Source organism: Bombina bombina, chromosome 7, assembly GCF_027579735.1.
Source record: "Bombina bombina isolate aBomBom1 chromosome 7, aBomBom1.pri, whole genome shotgun sequence".
Lineage (NCBI taxonomy): Eukaryota > Metazoa > Chordata > Amphibia > Anura > Bombinatoridae > Bombina > Bombina bombina.
The window spans coordinates 564269268-564296637 of NC_069505.1; the positions used below are offsets into that span (position 1 = coordinate 564269268).

Genomic DNA, 27370 nt, shown 5'->3' on the forward strand with positions numbered 1-27370 from the left:
GGTGGCGGCGATGTTAGGGCCGGCAGATTAGGGGTTAATAATATTTAACTAGTGTTTGCGATGCGGGAGTTCGGCGGTTTAGGGGTTAATATATTTATTATAGTGGCAGCGATGTTCGGTTAGGCAGATTAGGGGTTAAAATATTTATTTTAGTGTTTGCGGTGTGGGAGGGGGCCTCGGTTTAGGGGTTAATAGGTAGTTTATGGGTGTTAGTGTACTTTTTAGCACTTTAGTTAAGAGTTTTATGCTATGGCGTTGTAGTGTAAAACTCTTAACTACTGACTTTTAAATGCGGTACCAGTCTTGACAGGAGAGGGTTTACTGCCCACTTTTGGTCAGACTCGTAATACCGGCGCTATGCAAGTTCCATTGAAAAAATAGGATACGCAATTTACGTAAGTGGATTTGCGGTATTTCCGAGTCTGGCCAAAAAAGTGAGCGGTACACCTGTACTTGCAAGACTCGTAATACCAGCGGGCGTTAAAAAGCAGCGTTAGGACCTCTTAATGCTGCTTTTTAACCCTAACGCACAACTCGTAATCTAGCCGTAAGTCTTTGAAGGCTGCCTCTTCTCTCAGGGCATTTTGACAGTTTTTCACCACTAGAGGGTGTTAGTTCATGTGTGTCATATAGATAACAGTGCTCACACACCTGGAGTTCCAGTGAGCCAGCTCTGATTGGCTAAAATTGAAATAAGGGGACAGTTTGCAGAGGCTTAGATACAAGGTAATCACAGAAGTAAAAAGTGTATTAATATAACTGTATTGGTTATGCAAAACTAGGGAATGGGTAATAAAGGGATTATCTATCTTTTAAAACAATAAAAATTATGGTGTAGACTGTCCCTTTAATGGCTGGTAAAGGCACCTCCCACAAAGCTGTTGGTTGACACTAGCCACCTTATAAAACATGATTACCATTGATTATTGACATGGGAGACTTAGTGCAGGTCAAGATGCCAAGATTCCCCTTATCAGGTACCCTCCTGGGATGGGGTAAGTACACTGGAGGGCTGGTTACTTATGAGGAAGGGTATTTTTAATCAATAAAAAAAATAAATTAAAACAATAAATAGAAACAAAGGTTACAGCTATTTTTGACATCCTCCAGCTACGCTAATTACCTATCTTAAAATGTAGGTTATAAACTTACAAAAATGCAGTTTTGCAGCTTTATACACCATGTACACCCAGGCCCATTCTCTCACGCACACACACAAAGCCCTAGCCACTTTCCACCTTAAAAAAATGTATATAATGGTTGTCAAAATGATAGCGAACCAATCACTGAATTACACATAAAAAAGTACAAACAGAAACATTTACATGCACAGATTTTGCTATAAAAGTAGAAGAGGCTTCAGAGAGAGGGAAAAGACAGAGGAAACGCACAAACAGAAAAGCAAGAGATCCAGAGACAGAAGCGCGATCAGTTCATTTGCACATACAGCTGAGAGAAGGGGATCAGAAACCAAAACTGTAACAGGTATACGCTGATACTTTGATAAAGTGACACCGAAAGTAATCTGTTTTTGCTTTGCTATAGAGGCAGTCACCTTATATAGTCAACTGTTTATCTGCAATATGTTTAAATAAATAATAAATACATAAAAATGGGGCATTAAACATTCAAATAAATCTAAAAATAAATTAAAACCAAAACAATGTCTGACCTTAATTTTAAATAAATTCTTTAAATTCTTTGATTATTTATTAGGTGACCAAATCACTCAACCTAGCTCAAAACCTACCAAACTTCTAACACTGCAAATAAATACTGTGTCATTCCCTCACTAGCCAATCACTGGTGAGGAGCGCAGGCGCTAGCATTAATTTTTATAAACTGTCAGGTTACCAAGCAACAAACTTGTTATGGCATAAAACAGGTTAAGATCTGTGCATATCCTAAAAGAGCTAATTAAGTAAAAATAGTTTGCATTAAGAAATTGTTTAAAAATTGCTGGCAAGTATTTTAAATAATTTTCAAAAAAAAAGCAAAATTGCTTACAAAGTCATGCTTTCTGTAGAAGCCTGATCCACTCCTCATCAGTGTTTAGTATCAGAAACACAGGCATTGTATTTCTAAGCAGCTTATTGGCTTCTAGACATGCTTCAGCAGATAATGACTGTTAAAGTCTTGCATTCTATCATATCAATGGTGGATATAGATGCAACCATAAAATGAATTGTGTGGGGGGATTTAGAGCTGTACAATTCAGAAACTTAAAAGAAAGGGTTAACGGTGAGGCACTGCAGTATAAATTTGCAGGTAAAGTAATTAAAGTACAAATTATTATATTTTGTCTCTATCCCAACTTGTTTTATGTCACTTTAACCTAAACTTCCACAAAAAGACCTACTGCACACATTGCACAAAATATTTATATGGAAACCTGATACTATATTAGAGCCTTAAACTGCTATTACTTGTTCGGTAGCTGACTTCTCAATTTTTACTGACTTGATGGAAACAAGTCCTAAGTTGTCAGAGTTATATTTAGATGCTAAAGAAAATCTGTTTCCTCATAGTTGCAGTCCTGGCACATCTGCAAGTGTTTGTCTTAGGGCTCCCTGGAGGAGGTACAATTCCTTGTACTTCCTCCTTAGACCTTTAGCATTTATGTTGCTCAAAGACCCACAAGAACTGTACACAAGAAAAAATGACTACCAAGAGTAATTAAGTAGCACTAGTCTAGCCAGATATAATAAACAACAAATATATATATTGTGTACAATAAAAAAAATATAAAATCAACCTAGGTGTATAAAAACTAATTAATAAATAAAACCAGTTATATATAGTGGACAATAGTAATAAGTATTGTTCTTAAAATTATTCTTAATTCTACTGCTCAAAATAGATAAATACTGTAGTATAAATGCATACAAATGTCACAAAAAATAAAATAAAAAATAAAAATAATACATTTAGTACAAAATACAAGTACTTGTATAGTTCATATGAAGTTCATGATGAATTAGTATTTCATGGAATGCTGGAAACTCCCAATCCAATAGGTCCTGCTGCTCCTCTTAAATGGGTATATCCAGATGACCCAAACACAATATAGTCTAAAAAGAGAAGAGAGAAGTGCAGGACACGATTCAAGTGTAGAGCTAGACTTTAATGAAAATGGCACACGTAACAATTGTACTCACAAGATAAAGAACATAAATAGGCACATCAAATAAAATGTATCCTCCGTAGTTCCATTAGTGACAATTTGGGTCAAACTTGTGAAGCCTTCTTCAATATGTTGAAGCGAGGGGCGTCTTTTCCTGATGTGTAGAAGCCACTGATACGTCAAACATACAAGCCTCAAATTCTGATCACTACGTCAGGAGGACACACACACACACAACCTCAGCTATGAACCAATAGGATATCCTCAGTCAAGGTGCACCCGGCACGAGAGGACCTACGGTAGCTTCACAGGGCAAGATACAACAGTGAAGACTGCTATGTTCCTGCTCTTGCACCTAAAAGTTTTACTACCATCAAAGTTAAAGAAAGCAGCATTATTTTGTGCAATTCGAGGGCACATAACACATTCCTTCTGTTTACATGGAAATACACCTGTAGATGCTCCACACCAATTGGTTAGTTGGCCAGAGGTAGCGGGTTGGCAAAGTTTTGTGGGAGCAATACAATTCTTTATGTCCCTAATTTTCCTAAAGATAACTTCAGGTTTGTGTCCTAAAATATTACCCAGAACAGGATCCAGTTTCAGAACTGGCCAATGTTTTGCCAATATATTTCTTATTTTATAGTGTAGATTGTAATATTTGGTCACACATTTAGGAGGGTTGTTTCTAGGACATCTAAACTGAGAAATAGATTTTGGTTTTGCCTTAATTAGATCGAGTCTATTCATACTGTCCATTTACTTTACTGAGGCCTAGATTTGGAGTTCGGCGGTAGAAGGGCTGTTAACGCTCCGCGGGCTTTTTTCTGGCCGCACCATAAAATTAACTCTGGTATCGAGAGTTCAAACAAATGCTGCGTTAGGCTCCAAAAAAGGAGCGTAGAGCATTTTTACCGCAAATGCAACTCTCGATACCAGAGTTGCTTACGGACGCGGCCGGCCTCAAAAACGTGCTCGTGCACGATTCTCCCATAGGAAACAATGGGGCTGTTTGAGCTGAAAAAAAACCTAACACCTGCAAAAAAGCAGCGTTCAGCTCCTAACGCAGCCCCATTGTTTCCTATGGAGAAACACTTCCTACGTCTGCACCTAACACCCTAACATGTACCCCGAGTCTAAACACCCCTAACCTTACACTTATTAACCCCTAATCTGCCGCCCCCGCTATCGCTGACCCCTGCATATTTTTTTAAACCCCTAATCTGCCGCTCCGTAAACCGCCGCAACCTACGTTATCCCTATGTACCCCTAATCTGCTGCCCTAACATCGCCGACCCCTATATTATATTTATTAACCCCTAATCTGCCCCCCACAACGTCGCCTCCACCTGCCTACACTTATTAACCCCTAATCTGCCGACCGGACCTGAGCGCTACTATAATAAAGTTATTAACCCCTAATCCGCCTCACTAACCCTATCATAAATAGTATTAACCCCCTAATCTGCCCTCCCTAACATCGCCGACACCTAACTTCAATTATTAACCCCTAATCTGCCGACTGGAGCTCACCGCTATTCTAATAAATGTATTAACCCCTAAAGCTAAGTCTAACCCTAACACTAACACCCCCCTAAGTTAAATATAATTTACATCTAACAAAATAAATTAACTCTTATTAAATAACTTATTCCTATTTAAAGCTAAATACTTACCTGTAAAATAAATCCTAATATAGCTACAATATAAATAATAATTATATTATAGCTATTTTAGGATTAATATTTATTTTACAGGCAACTTGGTATTTATTTTAACTAGGTACAATAGCTATTAAATAGTTAAGAACTATTTAATAGCTAAAATAGTTAAAATAATAACAAATTTACCTGTAAAATAAATCCTAACCTAAGATATAATTAAACCTAACACTACCCTATCAATAAAATAATTAAATAAACTACCTACAATTACCTACAATTAACCTAACACTACACTATCAATAAATTAATTAAACACAATTGCTACAAATAAATACAATTAAATAAACTAGCTAAAGTACAAAAAATAAAAAAGAACTAAGTTACAAAAAATAAAAAAATATTTACAAACATAAGAAAAATATTACAACAATTTTAAACTAATTACACCTACTCTAAGCCCCCTAATAAAATAACAAAGCCCCCCAAAATAAAAAATTCCCTACCCTATTCTAAATTAAAAAAGTTACAAGCTCTTTTACCTTACCAGCCCTGAACAGGGCCCTTTGCGGGGCATGCCCCAAGAATTTCAGCTCTTTTGCCTGTAAAAGAATAAATACAATACCCCCCCCCCAACATTACAACCCACCACCCACATACCCCTAATCTAACCCAAACCCCCCTTAAATAAACCTAACACTAAGCCCCTGAAGATCTTCCTACCTTGTCTTCACCATCCAGGTATCACCGATCCGTCCTGGCTCCAACATCTTCATCCAACCCAAGCGGGGGTTGGCGATCCATAATCCGGTGCTGAAGAGGTCCAGAAGAGGCTCCAAAGTCTTCCTCCTATCCGGCAAGAAGAGGACATCCGGACCGGCAAACATCTTCTCCAAGCGGCATCTTCGATCTTCTTCCATCCGGAGCGAAGCGGCAGGATCCTGAAGACCTCCAGCGCGGAACATCCATCCGGACCGACGACTGAACGACGAATGACTGTTCCTTTAAGGGACATCATCCAAGATGGCGTCCCTCGAATTCCGATTGGCTGATAGGATTCTATCAGCCAATCGGAATTAAGGTAGGAATTTTCTGATTGGCTGATGGAATCAGCCAATCAGAATCTAGTTCAATCCGATTGGCCGATCCAATCAGCCAATCAGATTGAGCTCGCATTCTATTGGCTGTTCCGATCAGCCAATAGAATGCGAGCTCAATCTGATTGGCTGATTGGATCGGCCAATCGGATTGAACTAGATTCTGATTGGCTGATTCCATCAGCCAATCAGAAAATTCCTACCTTAATTCCGATTGGCTGATAGAATCCTATCAGCCAATCGGAATTCGAGGGACGCCATCTTGGATGACGTCCCTTAAAGGAACAGTCATTCGTCGTTCAGTCGTCGGTCCGGATGGATGTTCCGCGCTGGAGGTCTTCAGGATCCTGCCGCTTCGCTACGGATGGAAGAAGATCGAAGATGCCGCTTGGAGAAGATGTTTGCCGGTCCGGATGTCCTCTTCTTGCCGGATAGGAGGAAGACTTTGGAGCCTCTTCTGGACCTCTTCAGCACCGGATTATGGATCGCCAACCCCCGCTTGGGTTGGATGAAGATGTTGGAGCCAGGACGGATCGGTGATACCTGGATGGTGAAGACAAGGTAGGAAGATCTTCAGGGGCTTAGTGTTAGGTTTATTTAAGGGGGGTTTGGGTTAGATTAGGGGTATGTGGGTGGTGGGTTGTAATGTTGGGGGGGGGGGTATTGTATTTATTCTTTTACAGGCAAAAGAGCTGAAATTCTTGGGGCATGCCCCGCAAAGGGCCCTGTTCAGGGCTGGTAAGGTAAAAGAGCTTGTAACTTTTTTAATTTAGAATAGGGTAGGGAATTTTTTATTTTGGGGGGCTTTGTTATTTTATTAGGGGGCTTAGAGTAGGTGTAATTAGTTTAAAATTGTTGTAATATTTTTCTTATGTTTGTAAATATTTTTTTATTTTTTGTAACTTAGTTCTTTTTTATTTTTTGTACTTTAGCTAGTTTATTTAATTGTATTTATTTGTAGCAATTGTGTTTAATTAATTTATTGATAGTGTAGTGTTAGGTTAATTGTAGGTAATTGTAGGTAGTTTATTTAATTATTTTATTGATAGGGTAGTGTTAGGTTTAATTATATCTTAGGTTAGGATTTATTTTACAGGTAAATTTGTTATTATTTTAACTATTTTAGCTATTAAATAGTTCTTAACTATTTAATAGCTATTGTACCTAGTTAAAATAAATACCAAGTTGCCTGTAAAATAAATATTAATCCTAAAATAGCTATAATATAATTATAATTTATATTGTAGCTATATTAGGATTTATTTTACAGGTAAGTATTTAGCTTTAAATAGGAATCATTTATTTAATAAGAGTTAATTTATTTCGTTAGATGTAAATTATATTTAAGTTAGGGGGGTGTTAGTGTTAGGGTTAGACTTAGCTTTAGGGGTTAATACATTTATTAGAATAGCGGTGAGCTCCGGTCATCAGATTAGGGGTTAATAATTGAAGTTAGGTGTCGGCGATGTTAGGGAGGGCAGATTAGGGGGTTAATACTATTTATGATAGGGTTAGTGAGGCGGGTTAGGGGTTAATAACTTTATTATAGTAGCGCTCAGGTCTGCTCGGCAGATTAGGGGTTAATAAGTGTAGGCAGGTGTCGGCGACGTTGAGGGGGGCAGATTAGGGGTTAATAAATATAATATAGGGGTCGGCGGTGTTAGGGGTAGCAGATTAGGGGTACATAGGGATAACGTAGGTGGCGGCGCTTTGCGGTCGGAAGATTAGGGGTTAATTATTTTAAGTAGCTGGCGGCGATGTTGTGGGGGGCAGGTTAGGGGTTAATAAATATAATACAGGGGTCGGCGGGGTTAGGGGCAGCAGATTAGGGGTACATAAGTATAACGTAGGTGGCGGTCGGCAGATTAGGGGTTAAAAATTTTAATCGAGTGGCGGCGATGTGGGGGGAGCTCGGTTTAGGGGTACATAGGTAGTTTATGGGTGTTAGTGTACTTTAGGGTACAGTAGTTAAGAGCTTTATGAACCGGCGTTAGCCAGAAAGCTCTTAACTCCTGCTATTTTCAGGCGGCTGGAATTTTGTCGTTAGAGCTCTAACGCTCACTTCAGAAACGACTCTAAATACCGGCGTTAGAAAGATCCCATTGAAAATATAGGCTACGCAAATGGCGTAGGGGGATCTGCGGTATGGAAAAGTCGCGGCTGAAAAGTGAGCGTTAGACCCTTTAATCACTGACTCCAAATACCAGCGGGCGGCCAAAACCAGCGTTAGGAGCCTCTAACGCTGGTTTTGACGGCTACCGCCGAACTCCAAATCTAGGCCTTAGTTTCTTTTAAAAGATTAGTGTTATACCCTTTATCTAAAAAAAATGTAGTTAAAAACTCTGCTTCCCTATTGTAATCTTCCTTGTGGGTACAGTTACGCTTGATTCTTTGGTACTGACCTATTGGTCTTCACTGTTGTGTTTTGCCCTGTTAAGCTACCGTAGGTCCTCTCGTGCCGGGTGCACCTTAACTGAGGATATCCTATTGGTTCATAGCCGAGCTTGTGTGTGTGTCCTCCTGACGTAGTGATCAGAATTTGAGGCTTGTATGTTTGGCTGTATCAGTGGCTTCTAAACATCAGGAAAAGACGCCCTTCGCTTCAACATATTGAATAAGGCTTCACAAGTTTGGCCCAAATTGACACTAACGGAACTACGGAGGATGTATTTTATTTGATGTGCCTATTTATGTTCTTTATCTTGTGAGTACAATTGTTACGTGTGTCATTTTCATTAAAGTCTGGCTCTACACTTGAATCGTGTCCTGCACTTCTCTCCGTCTTCTCTTTTTTAGACCCAACAGAACTGTGTCTGCTTAGTAAAGCCCAGAGCTAGAAGCTAGTGGATACTCAATCAAGCAGCCTGTTCAAGCAGCAGGAAGAGAGGAGCAGGTCCCTCCCTCTACTTGACTTCTGTGGTTGTCTATGGTCAACGATCCATTGGCTGTTTTTCTACCAGAGGGGATTACAGTCTGAAGTCAAGAGAGTTAATGAAATGTAAAAGTTTTATCTTAGCTCTTATACTTTTTTGGAGCAATGATTTATTTAGGTCCTAAGTACATAATGACTTTTGGTCCTCATCGTTAACCCTTTTTTTCCAGATAATCTTTTTTTTTAATGCATTTGATAGAGAAGAAACTGGGGCAAAGGGTTTGATTTTCTGAGCAGCCGAAATAAATCTTTGCCTGGGGAACTAAATGCCATTACACCAGCCTTGCATATTCCAAAAGCGTTGGGTTTTTCACATACCAACATGGACCAAAACACAGACTATTTGTTTTTATATTTATAACAACTGTTTAATGCTTTTGAATACAGTTTTTTTTTCTAATTAACCAATAATATTATTTTATGGCCTCAGGTTATGAACATTATCTTTTGATTAATACACCTATTAAATTATTTTTTTTTGGTTAGCTTAGAAAATGGCTCTGAAATCCGAAGCTGATCGTCAAAGTTATTTGGATAACAAAGTCAAAATATCTAAAGAGGAAAGGGCCAAAACAGCAGATTGGGTGATAGAAAGTGTGAAAGAGATTCTTTACCGTGTGAATAAGAAGGATGCTCGATATTCTGCTGAGCCAATCAAACTTGGGAACTATGGTGAATACAATAAGGTGAGAAAGAACGTGATCTATCCGTTTGTAGCTTTTATTTTCTATTTTTGCTAAACTTCTCTAAAAACTTTACAACTACAATAGGTGATCTTTGCATTTGCCACAATAGATCACAAAATGGTAAGTGAGCTAAAGATATTTAATCCGCTTTCACTATGTAATATTGAAGTTATTGGCTTATGCATATAAGAGAGAAATATATTTAATTGTATGAGCTGTATTCAATAAAATCTGTCGAGAAACTGTTCCTCATGGGCAATGCCCTAAAGGCTACTCAGCCTTACCCTGGGAATTAGAATGAAAGTGAGCTGAACCTCAGGTTAATTGCATGCTCTGAGATGTCCACATATACTTTACCTTAAAGAGACATAAAACATTTGTCTTTTATGATTCATATAGAGTTTACCATTTTTTTTTTTTTATTACTTTTATTTGTAATCCAAGAAAAGATAAAAAAACAAAAAAACAAATATAAACAGCTTTGAACATATAGGATCATCCGTAAATTATACACAAGTTCATTCTTATAATACTGTATTTAGCTATGCATACAGATATATTTTAGCTAATCTACATATTGATATATCACATTCAACTTACTTATTAACATTTCTTGGAGTTTTTTAATTTTTCACCCCCCCCTCCTGAACCCTCCCCCAAACCCATACCCCTCCCGTGCGGAGAAGCAGCTCATCAAGGAAAAAAAAAAAAAAAAAAAAAAGGGGGGGGGGGGAAGGGAAAGAAATCAGCTTAGATACTAGCTCTCTTTTAATATTTACCAGTTTCCTAATAAAACAATTTCTGTGTTTCTGAAAGGAAAGATTATATGGTTCATTTCAGATTCGGGAAAAATTCTCAAAAAAACCGCCCATTTATCAAAAAATCTTTTAATGTCTTGCTCATTATTTATATCTGCATTTCTTTGATCTAAAATACATTGCTTTTTCATGCAGTTTTTTATCTCAGAGATACTTGGGATTGCGCAGCTTTTCCACTTTTTGCAAATTAAATATCTAGTAGCAAGGATGACAGAGATTACCACTTTCTCCTCGCTCTGCCTACCAGATTCTTTAAGACAAAATATTATCTGATACAATGTGAGTGAAAGATAAGCTATTTTGAGCACATTCTTGAACCAGTATTCCACCCTGGCCCATAAGTTTTTAATCTTTGGACAGTGCCAGAACATGTGGATTAGGTCAGCTGCCTGAAGTGAACATTTTGGACATTTGCAAAATCCCATGTTGGCACACTTGAGCCCTCTCTTAGGGGTAAAATATGCCCCATGTAAGAGTTTGACGTGCGCCTCTCTCCAGGTTGCAGATAGTGTTACTTGCGAAATTTTCTTAATTGATAATTGAATAGTGTTTATTTCAATATTGTTTTGTGGAATTAATTCATTCCAATAAGCGACCAAGTTTGCCCGTATCGAGACTCCTTTATTTATGCTCAGAAGATGATAACACGGTGCAATTGACATATGACCATTTCTTGTCAAAGCTAGCCAGTTCTCCAATGTGCCCAGTCCCCATTCCCAGCCCACTTTTTTAACCAAATCTTGGACAAAATGCCTTAATTGCAGATATGCAAAAAAGTCCTTATTAGACAGATCAAAATCTATTTTTAAGTTCTGAAATGATTTAATACATTTCCTTTCTTTATCTATAATTTGAAGTACCTTTGTTAGTCCAGCCGTATGCCATTTTCTAAAAACTTCCGAGTCTAAGCCTGCTTGAAAAGTAGGGTTGCCCATTATGGGTAAGATACAGGAAGCTCTATTATTAATTGATAAGGAAAACGCTATCTTATGCCAGGCTTTGAGTGGATTGAAAATAGTTTTAAGTTTTTTAATTTCTGCTGGAACTTCTTTAGGCTCTAAGTGTATTAATGCTGCTAAGGAGTATGGATGACATACACTAGACTCAAGATCATTGTTCAGTACATAGTTATTAACCGAGATCCAATCCACTACATTTCGTGCTAAGAAGGAAAGGTTGTAAAACCTTATGTCAGGTAAAGCAAGACCTCCACTTTCTCTTGGTAGCGAAAGCTTCATAAGAGAGATCTTTGACCTTTTGTTTTGCCAAAGGAACTGAATAAGAGAGGTGTTAATCGATCGGATATCCTTTCCTAAGAGAATTATTGGTGTATTTTGAAGTATGTACAGTAATTTTGGAAGGAGAACCATTTTGAAGAGGGCTATCCTGCCAGAAAGTGATAATGGGAGTTTTTGCCAAGTCAAAAGTTTTTCCTTAATTGTTTTTACTACCGGGGGAATATTCAAAGCGTATAGGTCCGATATTTTTATCGGGATGTGAATCCCTAAATATTTAAAGGAATCTGTTACTTGATGAAAAGGAGTATTCAAGATGGAGGTATTATTTTTCCTGAGCCAGTATATCTCTGACTTAGCCATATTGACTTTATAGCCAGAGAATGAGCCAAATTGCTCCAGTATCTGAAAAAGTTTTGGTAAATTCAATTTAGTGTTTGCCAAGTAAAGCAGCAGGTCGTCTGCATATAGACTGATTTTTATTTCAGTGCTACGAATTTTTATACCTTCTAAAAGATGGCGAATTTTGATTGCCAGAGGCTCTATGGAAATATTAAATAAGAGCGGGGAGAGAGGGCAACCCTGCCTTGTTCCTCTACCCAGAGAGATAGGAGGGGAGATGGTATTATTTACTATTAATTTTGTAGATGGCTGATTATAGAGATTTCCAACGAATTCAAAAAAAGTTCCCCCTAATACCAAATTGCCTTAATGATGTTTTAATATGTTCATAATATACGGAGTCAAAGGCTTTTTCAGCATCGATGGAGATAATAGCAAGATCAGGTAGGCCCCCCCCCCCCCGCTGTATTGGTGAGAAGTAGCCTCGAAATATTCTATCACAAGCAATGCTTCTCTTATTTTCGCAGCTGAATTACGGTTATTTAAAAAGCCTGCTTGATCAGTGTGTATGATTTCTGAAAGGATCCCTTGGAGTCTATATGCTAGAATCGCAGTGAGAATTTTATAGTCGGAATTTAGGAGAGCAATTGGTCTATAAGATTCTTTGCAGGACGGGTCCTTTCCACCTTTTAATATCAAGGTTGTATATGAGCTAGAAAATGAAGAAGAAATCAAATTACCATTTGCAAAAAAACTATTGAAAAGATTGCAGAGATGTGGGGTAGCTTCACTAGACAAGATCTTATAAAACTCACTAGGGAGACCATCTGGGCCTGCTGCCTTATTTAGGGAAAGCTCAGATATTGTTTTTTCTATTTCCTCTATGGAGATGGGGGCATTTAGATTATTAGACATTTCTAATGTAATTGTGGGGTGTTTGAGGTCCCTCCAGAAATCTAAAGATTTCTGTGAGTCACTTGTTTTATATGAATACAGCTCTTGATAGTACTCAAAAAATGTGTTTAGAATGTCATCCGAGTTTGAGATTTGTAACCCTTTATCTTGCAAACTATCTATTACAGGTTGTTTTTTCTCATTTTTAATTAATTTGGCTAACATCTTACCCGACTTATTCCCAAATCTATATAGCTTGGCTTCCATTCTTAATTCTCTTTGTGTTTCTTGTGACAGTATAAAAGTATCCCTTTCATTTTTTGCTTTAACATATTTCGTCCAGTTTAATGGAGTTTTATCAAGAAGATATTGGTTATAAGCATTAGTCAAACATTGGCATGATTCTCTTTCTCTGCGTCTAATTTTCTTTTGTAAGGCAATACTATATGACAATATTTCCCCTCTCATTACTGCCTTCGCAGTGTCCCAAAATAATTCAGGCCGATTCAGAAATTCCTTGTTAAAATGTACATACTCCTTGTACTTATTTACGAGCCAGTTCTTAAATTTTATCTCTGCCATTAAATAATAAGGAAAGAAAAAGCGCGATAGAGCGGGACGTGGGCGTGAAAGCTGGAGCTCCAAAACAATTGGTGCATGATCTGAGAGGAGAATTGACAGTATGTCTGATCTTACCCCATTCATTAACATGCGTTCATCAATTAAAAACAAATCAATTCTAGAAAGAGTCTTATGCGCCTTCGAAAGGCAAGTAAAGCTCTGGCTAGAGGGATTTTGATGTCTCCAAACATCTCGCAAAGATAAATTTTGCATAATTTTTTTAAATAGCTTAGATTCTAAATTATCCTTTTTTTGTTTCAGTTGTTTAACATCTCGCCGTAATCTGTCAATTGGGCTTTGTGGTGCCATGTTGAAATCTCCACCCATAATCAGGCACCCTTCCGTGTAAGCTAAAAGTTTAGATTGAAGAGTGGTCCAATAATTTGGGTCGAGTATATTAGGGCCATATGTATTGCACAGTGTATACATCCTCCGAGAGATCTTTATTTTCAGCATAACATATCTCCCCCCTGGATCAGCCTCAAAATGTATTACTTCAGAATCAATTTTTTTCCCAATTAATACTGCTACTCCCCTCTTCCTCTTAACACTAGGTGCAAAATATATTTCCTTTACCCAGGCTGACCTAAGCTTCAAAGATTCTTCCGCAGATAAGTGAGTTTCTTGAATGAAACCTATGTCAGTCCGGATTTTCCGGAGCTGAGTAAGAATTGCCTTCCTCTTAATTGGGGTAGATATACCACCCACATTCCATGACACAATTTTGCATTTATCACTGCCTGTACTCATTTATCTTTCAGAGAATAGGGGGCAGAGGGAAGAACAATAAAAAAAAAAAAAAAAAAAAAGGGGGAAGGGGGGTCCTTAGTTTTAAGAGGCAAAAAGAAGAGATTCCTCTTCATTTCCTTTGATACAAAATGAATATATGCCCTCTCCGCACCGGAGGGATTTAAGGACTGCGGCACATATCTGAGCAACCATTGCTCTCCCCTAACGTGGAAAGCAAAAAAAAAGAAGAAAATCAACATATTGTATTTTATCTGAGGCCTTCATGTTTTAAACCTAGTATCATCTGACCGGGGAATTCAGTGTTTTGTAGAAGCTTTCAGCTAAGTGAGCCTCCTCAAAAAAATGAAAAACTTCATTAACTTTAACCTTCAGTTTATATGGAAATATTATAGTTGCCTGGAATCCTTTCTGTATAAACCTAGTGCAGATGGGAGCGAGCTCCCTTCTTTTTGCAGCGGTGTCAGCAGAAAAATCCTGAAACAAGAGGATTGTAATACCTCCGACTTTAACTGACTGTTGTTTACGATAGTGCTGAAGTAAGGTAAGTTTGTCTTGGAAATTTAGCAATTTAGCTATAATGGGTCTAGGTTTAGTTCTGGCTTTGTTCCCTACATGGAATGAGCCTAATCTATGCGCTCTCTCCACTGGAATAGGATATGAAGTGGGTGGCAATTTTAGAATTTTAGGCAAAGTTTCTGATACAAAGTCAACAAGATTGTCATATTGCTGTTCTTCTGGGAGTCCTATGATTCTTATATTGTTTCTCCTAGAGCGATTCTCTAGATCTTCTAGCCTATTCTGTATTTTTTGTAAATTGGTATTCACAGATTCTAAATTAGAACTATGCGTTATTGTTAGGTCTTCCAGGTCCGAGACTCTTTGCTCGGCTTCCTGCAGTCTATTGGAAAATTGGCGGACTTCCTGTGTTAAAGAAAGGAAGTCTTGTTTAATTTCAGCTCTTAGAGCTTCAAACTTGGGAGAGAGTGCTTCAGATATATTAGCAACAAGGTTTTGCATATTAATAGGTTCTTGTGCCACTAGTGGAACTGACTGCGTGTCCATGTTTGTCTCTTGATTACCTTTCATTTTCCTATCTCTCTGCCTCGCTGCCATGGCCGGAGAAAGGGTTTTAGGTGAAACGTGAAAAAATTTATCCATGTGCCAATAAATAAGGAATTGTGAAGAAGGAAAAAAAAGGAAAAAGAAAAAAGAAGTTAAGCCAAAAATTCGTGAAAGTTGGTGAAAAACCAGAGGTGTTTGTGAGTTTAAGTTGAGAGCGAGAAGCGCTACCAAGCTGACATGTGAGGACAGGTGTGTGAAAGTGACGACCGAGTGTGGGGAGGGAGAGAGAGAGAGAAATAAAAAAAAAAAAAAAAAAAAAAGGGGGGGGGGGGAGGGGGAGAGTGAACAAACTAGTGATACTTAGTTAATTGTGCAGAGAGGTCCGGCCACAGATGCGAGTACCAGAGAAAAGATATGTAAAAGACATATCATCAGATCCACCAGATCTAATAGTAATAGTAGGGTCACAGCAAGATATTGCCTATAGGGCCAACAAAAGTAATCTAGTTACTCTACTTTAAATAAAGCTCTAGTGCTGTCTAGAGATAGCGAGGGATATACCCTTGTTCACGGGGTAATCTCTAGAAAGAAAGGCTAATGCAAACATGACCCAGAAATTATTTCAGCTTTTTAAATGTTTAAGTCATAGTCTTATAAACTGTTTCTCTGCCTTTATGTGTCTTCCTCCTAAGCCCCTTTTTATCTTGTTACACCCACTATCTAAATCAAAAGAATTTTGCCAAAACTTAACACAGATATTAATTCTTATAAAGCATAGACAGATAATCAGCAAATATCTTTAAATCAATCAACAGCCTAGAATATATTGTTTCAGTTCAACATCCAGGACATAAATAGAACAGCAACTTCTGCTTGAAAAATTAAATTCTGAGATGTAGATATATAGATACAGCACAAAACTTAGGATTCAATACCAGGAGAATGGGTAGATTGGATAGACTGAGAAAATATCAGTAACCTTATTTATAAAACAAGCTAATAATTCATGAGTTTAAATAGGTCAAATTAGTTGTTAGTTGTTAAGGATAAGAACATACAGGAGCAGCCCACAGCATATAATTAACAGAGTAGTAAGTTTTCTTAGCCTGTCTTTCCTACACAGGCACTAATACAGAATGTCTGTTAAGGCTGTTCACCTTCCTCCTGTCCTCTTTCATGGAAAATATGGTTAGCTGTTAAATTAAGTAGGACCAGGGGGGTCTAAAAAGACCTAAAGGACAGCTATACATATAAATTCACAGTAAATTAGTTTTTTAAATACATAGCATAGCTATAAGGGTAAGGGCCCCTTTATCCCTCTCTTTCTCCTCTCTTCCCCTCTCCTCCAAAAAAAGGATCTCAAGCCCTATAATCAGGAACCATTTATATGTAAGTCCTAGACTCAATTGTAACAAAAGGATTGGTTATTATATTCTTTATAGAAATCTCTGCTGGGCTATGCTACCAACGTTAGCCAATATTATAAAAACTGTTCTTACTGCTTTTATAAACTTTGAGATTTAAATAAAACTAATGCCTGCATAAAGTGTATTCATGCCATAGTCTGAGTGTTAGACACAATGAAATATATTGAAAAAGGAAGGAGCAGGAAACTCAGGAAAAAAAAGTAGAGGAGAGAAAAAAAGAAAAGAAAGTCTACAATCAAGAATCGATGATTAACTGCATCCATATGTTGAAATACTGCACATTTTAGCCATGTGAAAAATGTTCGCCTTTTTTGACTTCGCAAAAGACAACTATTTTCTTATCCTCTCTTGAATAGTCTTAAGTCAGTACATATTTTCTTTATGGCCTTGATATCTTAGGGAAGTAAAAAGGTTTATCCGTTTAACAGTCTCAGACAGTGACCGCAATTGATCCCAGTAAACTTTTAAGGAGTCTTATTTAGTATCCTTTCCTTTCAGGATATCCCTAACTCTCTCCAGGTTACACAGCTTGTCCCCTCTGGAAGATTATATCAGATGGTCCAGCCAGCGAGTAAGTCAGGTATATATTATTGCCATAGAAAACTCACCCCCTATGTGCATGCCAGCCGTCCGCCATCTCCATTGTTAGGCACTGTCTCCAGCAAGAGCTTGTCCCAGAGTGAAGTCAGCTCCTCCGCTTCCTGTTCGTCCTTCCAGGAGGTAACCAAAGCTAACTCCCCTCACGCAGCACCGGTGGGAGGGGAGAAGCAGCACCGGACCAACACCACAGCCAGCCAGACAGGAAGCTCCTACACCGGACCCAGCTCCCTCCCACGCAGCACCGGTGGGGGAGGGAGGAGAACTAAAAAAAGTAGCCGGGGTACGACTCAGCAGCTGAGCCCACACAGGGCAACGGGTAGGCTTAGGTTGGGATAAGAGAATTACAGATTTTGTCCGGCGGGGTCAGCTGGCACGCAGGGGGGAGAGAGATTGTTTAATCACACAGCCAGAGTACCAGCAGGGGTAACAAAGGAGAAGCAAGGTAATATGTTCCACTATAGAGTAAGAGAGCGTATGGTTACTACCAAAAAAGAAAGAAAAGTTGAGGGTCCAGGTAGTTAAAAACTGACAATCATCAGTGGGATGACAGACCACTGGAGAAGGTTCCGGATCAGTTTATCCTTGACTATCCGAGACTGTTACCCCAAGGCTTGGGGTAAGGCGCGAACAAACCACCGCCACTGTGTATGGGACTGGAGCTGAGTCCTGAGCCACACTTGTGCAGCACCTGTGCAGCACACCTGCTCAGCAGCACCTGTGTAGCTCCACCTCCACCGGAACCTCTCAGAGTTTACCATTTTAAACAACTTTAAAATTTACTTCTATTATCAAATCTACTTTGTTTTGTAGTATCCTTTGTTGAAAAGCAGGAATGTGCACTATATGGCAGCAGTTCTACAAGAATGTTATACATTTGTAAGAACACTAGACGGCAGCACGTTTTCCTTCCTTGTAGTATTCCAGAGCTGTGCACATTACTTATTTAGGTATCTCTTCAAGAAAGAATAACATGAGAATGCAGTAAATTTTTTTTTTTTTTTTTTATGTATGCTCTGTCTGAATAATGAAAGACAAATTGTGTGTTTCATGTCCCTTTAATTGGTTGCGTACAGTAGGTTACAAGCTTTTTTTACCAGTATAAATAAATGAAGCCTGAATATTTTTTAAATTATATTTTGTTTCTTATAAAATACGTATTCATGTTTATTCAAGACAATTGCAGCAGATGTTTAACGGCAAGAATGAAATACAAGTTGTTTCTTACACTAACATAAAAATGCTTTGAATTATGTTTTAACCTGTTAGAATACTTTAGACAGGTTCATAGAATTCCTTGTGATCACTCATTCATCGATACTAATAACTAACACTTATTATCATAGCAAATACTTATTTATTAAAGCAAATGTTACCTATGCAAGTATTGTATTCCATCATATACCGCTATAAAAATATATAAAAATTATAAAGTTCAACCCCACTAACTGCTGATTTCACATCTCTGTGCTGAGGCTTTTTTAGTCAGTTGCACTCACTGCATTTACATACCAATTTCAGTTTTTTTTATCTGAGGTATTCACACAAATCATACCTTGTTTTTTTGTTTTTGTTTTGTTGATATGGCTCCCCTGTTTGAGCACCAAAAAGTGCCTTTTGAAAGAGGATATATTTTTTTTGTTATATAATATATGTGGACACCCCTTCTACTTATTGATTTCAGGTGTTTCAACCACACCCACTGCTAATAGATGCATACAATCCAGCACAGAACTATATAATCTCCAAAGGCAAACATTCGCCTAGATTACGAGTTTTGCGTTAGCCTTAAAAAGCAGCGTTGAGAGGTCCCAATGCTGCTTTTTAACACCCGCTGGTATTACGAGTCAGGCAGGAAAGGGTCTACCGCTCACTTTTCTTCCGCGACTCAAGGCTACCGCAAATCCCTTTACGTTAATTGCGTATCCTATCTTTTCTATGGGATTTGCCTAACGCTGGTATTACAAGTCTTGGAAGAAGTGAGCGGTAGACCCTCTCCTGTCAAGAGTTCTACCACATTTAAAAGTCAGTAGTTAAGAGTTTTATGGGCTAACAACGGAACATAAAACTCTTAACTAAAGTGCTAAAAAGTACACTAACACCCATAAACTACCTATTAACCCCTAAACCGAGGTCCCCCCCCACCATCGCAAACACTTAAATATTTTTAACCCCTAATCTGCCGACCGGACATCGCCGCCACCTACATTATACTTATGAACCCCTAATCTGCTGCCCCTAACATCGCCGACACCTACATTATAGTTATTAACCCCTAATCTGCCGCCCCCAACGTCGCCGCAACCTAACTACACTTATTAACCCCTAATCTGCCGACCGGACATCGCGCAACTTTAATAAATTTATTAACCCCTAAACCGCCACACTCCCACCTCACAAACACTAGTTAATTTTTATTAACCTCTAATCTGCCTGCCCTAACTTCGCCGACACCTACTTACATTTATTAACCCCTAATCTGCCACCACCAACGTTGCCGCTACTTTAATAAAGTTATTAACCCCTAAACCTAAGTCTAACCCTAACTCTAACACGCCCCTAATTTAAATATAATTTAAATACATCTAAATAAAATAACTACAATTAAATAAATTATTCCTATTTAAAACTAAATACTTACCTGTAAAATAAACCCTAAACTAGCTACAATATAACTAATAGTTACATTGTAGCTAGCTTATGATTTATTTTTATTTTACTGGCAACTTTGTATTTATTTTAACTAGGTACAATAGTTATTAAATAGTTAATAGTTATTAACTATTTAATAGCTACCTAGCTAAAATAAGTACAGAATTACTTTTAAAATAAATCCTAACCTAAGTTACAATTACACCTAACACTACACTATCATTAAATAAATTACCTAAACTACCTACAATTAATGACAATTAAATACAATAAACTAAATTACGGGGGGAAAAAACACTAAATTACAGAAAATAAAAAAAATTACAAGAAGTTTAAACTAATTACACCTAATCTAAGCCCCCTAATAAAATATAAAAGCCCCACAAAATAATAAAAAGCCCTACCCTATACTAAATTACAAATAGCCCTTAAAAGGGCCTTTTGCGGGGCATTGCCCCAAAGTAATCAGCTCTTTTACCTGTAAAAAAAAGAATACAATACCCCCCAACATTACAACCCACCACCCACATACCCCTTCTCTAAAACCCACCCAATGCCCCCTTAAAAAACCTATCACTACCCCATTGAAGATCACCCTACCTTGAGCCGTCTTCACCCAGCCGGGCACCAGTGGTCATCCGATCCGTCCAGAAGTCTTCATCAGATGGGCCAAAAGAGGACATCCAGACCGGCAGAAGTCTTCATCCTATCCGGGCAGAAGAGGACATCCGGACCGGGAGAAGGCTTCATCCAAGCAGCATCTTCTATCTTCATCCATCCGACGAGGAACGGCTCCATCTTGAAGACCTCCGGCGCTGAACATCCTTCTAGGCCGATGACTAACGACGAATGAATATTCCTTTAAATGACATCATCCAAGATGGCGTCCCTTGAATTCCGATTGGCTGATAAGATTCTATCAGCCAATCGGAATTAAGGTAGGAAAAATCTGATTGGTTGATGCTATCAGCCAATCGGATTGAAGTTAAATCCGATTGGCTGATTGGATCAGCCAATAGAATGCGAGGTTGATTTTTCCTACCTTAATTCCGATTGGCTGATAGAATCCTATTAGCCAATCAGAATTTGAGGGACGCCATCTTGGATGACGTCATGTAAAGAAATATTCATTTGTCGTTAGTCGTTGGCCTAGAAGGATGTTCCACGCCAGAGGTCTTCAAGATGGAGCCATTCCTCGTCGGATGGATGAAGATAGAAGATGCCGCTTGGATGAAGCCTTCTCCCGGTCCGGATGTCCTCTTCTGCCCGGATAGGATGCAGTCTTCTGCCGGTCTGGATGTCCTCTTCTGGCCCATCAGATGAAGACTTCTGGATGGATCGGATGACCACTTGTGCCTGGCTGGGTGAAGATGGCTCAAGGTAGGGTGATCTTCAATGGGGTAATGTTAGGTTTTTTTAAGGGGGTATTGGGTGGGTTTTAGAGTAGGGGTGTGTGGGTGGTGGGTTGTAATGTTGGGGGGTATTGTATTCTTTTTTTTACAGGTAAAAGAGCTGATTACTTTGGGGCAATGCCCCGCAAAAGGCCCTTTTAAGGGCTATTTGTAATTTAGTGTAGGGTAGGGAATTTTATTATTTTGGGGGGCTTTTTTATTTTATTAAGGGGAATAGATTAGGTGTAATTAGTTTAAAATATTGTAATTTCTTTTTTATTTTCTATATTTTAGTGTTTTTTTTTTCTCGTAATTTAGTTTATTTAATTTAATTGTATTTAATTGTAGGTAGTTTAGGTAATTAATTTAATTATAGAGTAGTGTTAGGTGTAATTGTAACTTAGGTTAGGGTTTATTTTACAGGTATATTTGTATTTATTTTATCTAGGTAGTTATTAAATAGTTAATAACTATTTAATAACTATTGTACCTAGTTAAAATAAATACTAAGTTGCCTGTAAAATAAAAAAAAATCCTAAAATAGCTACAATGTAACTATTAGTTATATTTTAGCTATATTAGGGTTTATTTTATAGGTAAGTATTTAGTTTTAAATAGGAATAATTTATTTAATTATAGTAATTTTATTTAGATTTATTAAAAATAGATTTAAGTTAGGGGGGTGTTAGGGTTAGGGTTAGACTTAGGTTTAGGGGTTAATACATTTAATATAGTAGCAGCGACGTTGGGGCGGCAGATTAGGGGTTAATAATTGTAGGTAGGTGGCGGCGATGTTAGGGACGGCAGATTAGTGGTTAATAACAAATAGTGTTATAGTGTTTGCGAGGTGGGAGTGTGGCGGTTTAGGGGTTAATACATTTATTATAGTGGCGGCGATGTCCGGTCGGCAGATTAGGGGTTAATAATTGTAGGTAGGTTGCAGCGACGTTGGAGGTGGCATATTAGGGGTTAATAAATATAATGTAGATGTCGGCGATGTTAGGGGCAGCAGATTAGGGGTTCATAGGTATAATGTAGGTGGCGGCGGTGTCCAGAGCGGCAGATTAGGGGTTAATAATATAATGCAGGTGGCGAGGATGTCGGGGGGGGCAGATTAGGGGTTAATAAGTGTAAGGTTAGGGGTGTTTAGACTCGGGGTTCATGTTAGGGTGTTAGGTGTAGACTTAGAAAGTATTTTCCCATAGGAAACAATGGGGCTGCGTTAGAAGCTGGACGCTGCTTTTTTGCAGGTGTTAGGTTTTTTTTCAGCCGTCTCAGCCCCATTGTTTCCTATGGGGAAATCGTGCACGAGCACGTTTTAGCCATCTTACCGCTACCGAAAGCAACGCTGGTATTACAGTGAGAAGTGGAGCTAAATTTGCTCAACGCTCACTTTTCTGAGGCTAAGACAGCCATTCAGAAAACTTGTAATACCAGCGTTGTTTAAAGTGTGCACTGGAAAAAAAAGGCTTGTTAGCAACGCAAGTCTTTACCGACAAAACTCTCACGGCTAGATTTGGAGTTTTGTCGGTAACGACCCGAAAATCTAACGCCGGCTTTTTTCTGGCCGCACCATAAAAATAACTCTGGTATTGAGAGTCCACATAAAGGCTGCGTTAGGCTCCAAAAAAGGAGCGTAGAGCATATTTAACGCAGCTTCAACTCTCGATACCAGAGTTGCTTACGCAAGCGGCCAGCCTCAAAAACGTGCTCGTGCACGATTCTCCCATAGAAAACAATGGGGCTGTTTGAGCTGAAAAAAAACCTAACACCTGCAAAAAAGCCGCGTTCAGCTCCTAACGCAGCCCCATCGTTTGCTATGCGGAAACACTTCCTACGTCTGCACCTAACACTCTAACATGTACCCCGAGTCTAAACATCCCTAACCTTACACTTATTAACCCCTAATCTGCCGCCCCCGCTATCGCTGACCCCTGCATATTATTATTAACCCCTAATCTGCCGCTCCGTAAACCGCCGCTACTTACATTATCCCTATGTACCCCTAATCTGCTGCCCTAACATCGCCGACCCCTATATTATATTTATTAACCCCTAATCTGCCCCCCACAACGTCGCCTCCACCTGCCTACACTTATTAACCCCTAATCTGCCGAGCGGACCTGAGCGCTACTATAATAAAGTTATTAACCCCTAATCTGCCTCACTAACCCTATAATAAATAGTATTAACCCCTAATCTGCCCTCCCTAACATCGCCGACACCTAACTTCAATTATTAACCCCTAATCTGCCGACTGGAGCTCACCGCTATTCTAATAAATGTATTAACCCCTAAAGCTAAGTCTAACCCTAACACTAACACCCCCCTAAGTTAAATATAATTTACATCTAACGAAATTAATTATCTCTTATTAAATACATTATTCCTATTTAAAGCTAAATACTTACCTGTAAAATAAATCCTAATATAGCTACAATATAAATTATAATTATATTATAGCTATTTTAGGATTAATATTTATTTGACAGGCAACTTTGTAATTATATTAACCAGGTACAATAGCTATTAAATAGTTAAGAACTATTTAATAATTACCTAGTTAAAATAATTACAAAATTACCTGTAAAATAAATCCTACAAACACAAAAGAAGAGAGAGCGCAGCCACGACTCACGGTAAAAGTATTTAATACATCCTTAATGCGCAACTAAACATATTGCACTTACAAACGTTTAAATAAAAACAGGCGTCTCTTGGTTCACATTAGTTGTAGGTTACTGCGGTGAAGCTGTTCAATCCTGTCCCGCTGTGTAAGTTCAATCCTTGAACTACCCCAAGTCACGCTCCTCTCGATTTCTTACTCTTTGTAGTGGTGCTATAACCGACTGTCCTTTTTGTGCCGTCTACGCATTTCTTCCGTCTTCTGCGGACTTTATCAAGACTCCTTGGCAATGTGCAGATTGAGCTCGCATTCTATTGGCTGTTCCGATCAGCCAATAGAATGCGAGCTCAATCTGATTGGCTGATTGGATCAGCCAATCGGATTGAACTTGATTCTGATTGGCTGATTCCATCAGCCAATCAGAATATTCCTACCTTAATTCCGATTGGCTGATAGAATCCTATCAGCCAATCGGAATTCGAGGGACGCCATCTTGGATGACGTCCCTTAAAGGAACCGTCATTCTTCAGTTGGACGTCGCCGGAAGAAGATGGGTCCGCGGTGGAGGTCTTCAGGATGGAGCCGGTCGTCATCGGATGAAGATAGAAGATGCCGCTTGGATCAAGATGGTTGCCGGTCCGGATCGCCTCTTCTTCCCGGATAGGATGAAGACTTTGGAGCCTCTTCTGGACCTCTTCAGCCACCGGATGATGGATCGCCAGCCCCCGCTTGGGTTGGATGAAGATTTTGGAGCCAGGACGGATCGGTGATACCTGGTGAGGTGAAGACAAGGTAGGATGATCTTCAGGGGCTTAGTGTTAGGTTTATTTAAGGGGGGTTTGGGTTAGATTAGGGGTATGTGGGTGGTGGGTTGTAATGTTGGGGGGGGTATTGTATGTTTTTTTTTACAGGCAAAAGAGCTGAACTTCTTGGAGCATGCCCCGCAAAGGGCCCTGTTCAGGGCTGGTAAGGTAAAAGAGCTTTGAACTTTAGTAATTTAGAATAGGGTAGGGCATTTTTTATTTTGGGGGTCTTTGTTATTTTATTAGGGGGCTTAGAGTAGGTGTAATTAGTTTAAAATTGTTGTAATATTTTTCTTATGTTTGTAAATATTTTTTTATTTTTTGTAACTTAGTTCTTTTTTATTTTTTGTAACTTAGTTCTTTTTTATTTTTTGTATTTTAGTTAGTTTATTTCATTGTAGTTATTTGTAGATATTGTATTTAATTAATGTATTGATAGTGTAGTGTTAGGTTTAATTGTAGGTAATTATAGGTATTTTATTTAATTAATTTAATGATAGTATAGTGTTAGGTTTAATTGTAACTTAGGTTAGGAATTATTTTACAGGTAATTTTGTAATTATTTTAACTAGGTAGCTATTAAATAGTTCTTAACTATTTAATAGCTATTGTACCTGGTTAAAATAATTACAAAGATGCCTGTAAAATAAATATTAATCCTAAAATAGCTACAATGTAATTATAATTTATATTGTAGCTATATTAGGATTTATTTTACAGGTAAGTATTTATCTTTAAATAGGAATAATTTATTTAATAAGAGTTAATTAATTTCGTTAGATTAAAATTATATTTAATTTAGGGGGGTGTTAGGGTTAGACTTAGCTTTAGGGGTTAATACATTTATTAGAATAGCGGTGAGCTCCGGTCGGCAGATTAGGGGTTAATAATTGAAGTTAGGTGTCGGCGGTGTTAGGGGCAGCAGATTAGGGGTACATAAGGATAACGTAGGTGGCGGCGCTTTGTGGTCGGCAGATTAGGGGTTAATAAGTGTAGGTAGCTGGCGGCGACGTTGTGGGGGGCAGATTAGGGGTTAATAAATATAATATAGGGGTCGGCGATTTTAGGGCAGCAGATTAGGGGTACATAGGGATAATGTAAGTAGCGGCGGTTTACGGAGCGGCAGATTAGGGGTTAATAATAATATGCAGGGGTCAGCGATAGCGGGGGCGGCAGATTAGGGGTTAATAAGTGTAAGGTTAGGGATGTTTAGACTCGGGGTACATGTTAGAGTGTTAGGTGCAGACGTAGGTAGCTGGCGGCGACGTTGTGGGGGGCAGATTAGGGGTTAATACTATTTATTATAGGGTTAGTGAGGCGGATTAGGGGTTAATAACTTTATTATAGTAGCGGTGTGGTCCGCTCGGCAGATTAGGGGTTAATAAGTGTAGGCAGGTGGAGGCGACATTGAGGGGGGCAGATTAGGGGTTAATAAATATAATATAGGGGTCGGCGGTGTTAGGGGCAGCAGATTAGGGGTACATAAGGATAACGTAGGTGGCGGCGCTTTGCGGTCGGCAGATTAGGGGTTAATAAGTGTAGGCAGGTGGAGGCGACGTTGAGGGGGGCAGATTAGGGGTTAATAAATATAATACAGGGGTCGGCGGTGTTAGGGGCAGCAGATTAGGGGTACATAAGGATAACGTAGGTGGCGGTCGGCAGATTAGGGGTTAAAAAAATTTAATCGAGTGGCGGCGATGTGGGGGGACCTCGCTTTAGGGGTACATAGGTAGTTTATGGGTGTTAGTGTACTTTAGAGTACAGTAGTTAAGAGCTTTATAAACCGGCGTTAGCCCAGAAAGCTCTTAACTACTGACTTTTTTCCTGCGGCTGGAGTTTTGTCGTTAGATTTCTAACGCTCACTTCAGACACGACTCTAAATACCGGAGTTAGAAAAATCCCATTGAAAAGATAGGATACGCAATTTACGTAAGGGGATCTGCGGTATGGAAAAGTCGCGGCTGAAAAGTGAGCGTTAGACCCTTTTTTGAGTGACTCCAAATACCGGAGGTAGCCTAAAACCAGCGTTAGGAGCCTCTAACGCTGGTTTTCACGGCTAACGCCAAACTCTAAATCTAGGCCATAATCTAGCCGATTGATTGTATAATAAAGAGCTCAGTGACTTAAAATCTGACAGTGTCATAGGATGCCACCTTTACCACAAGTCAGTCTGTGAAACTTCTGCCCTACTAGGTCTGCTCTAGTCAACTGTAAGTGCTATTATTGTAAAGTGGAAGTGTCTAGAAGCAACAGCCCAGCTATGAAGTGTTAGACAACGCCGAGTGCTGAAACACATAGCACGTAAGAAAAATCACGTATAATTTCTTGCATCAATTACTATAGAGTTCCAAATTGCTTCTGCAAACAACATCAGCACAAGAACTGTCTGGTGAGAGCTTAGAGAAATGGGTTTCCATGGCTGAGTATATGTAAACAAGCCTTGCTGTCACTATTATCTGTGGCAGTGGAAACATTCTCTGGAGTGATGACTATTTCTCTATCTGGCAGTCTGATGGAAGAATCTGGATGTTGTGGATTTCAGGAGAACACTAACTACTGGAATGCATAGTGCCTACTGTGAAGTTTAATGTAGAAGAGCTAATGGTCTGGGGCTTTGGGCTAAACCCCTTAGTTACAATAAAAGTTAATCTT

At 38.8% G+C, this 27370-nt stretch overlaps 1 protein-coding gene across 1 annotated transcript in view; it reads left to right on the forward strand.

The window, feature by feature from the left end:
* Positions 1–1235: 1235 nt before the first annotated feature.
* The window catches only part of LOC128667062 (protein mab-21-like 3), an 89862-nt gene continuing 63727 nt past the window's right edge, over positions 1236–27370 (forward strand). Inside the window, exons 1-2 of the mRNA XM_053721946.1 lie at positions 1236–1485; positions 9301–9500. Of these exons, the coding sequence (XP_053577921.1) occupies positions 9309–9500 (192 nt within the window). The 5' untranslated portion in view covers positions 1236–1485; positions 9301–9308. The remainder of the gene's footprint in view (positions 1486–9300; positions 9501–27370) is intronic.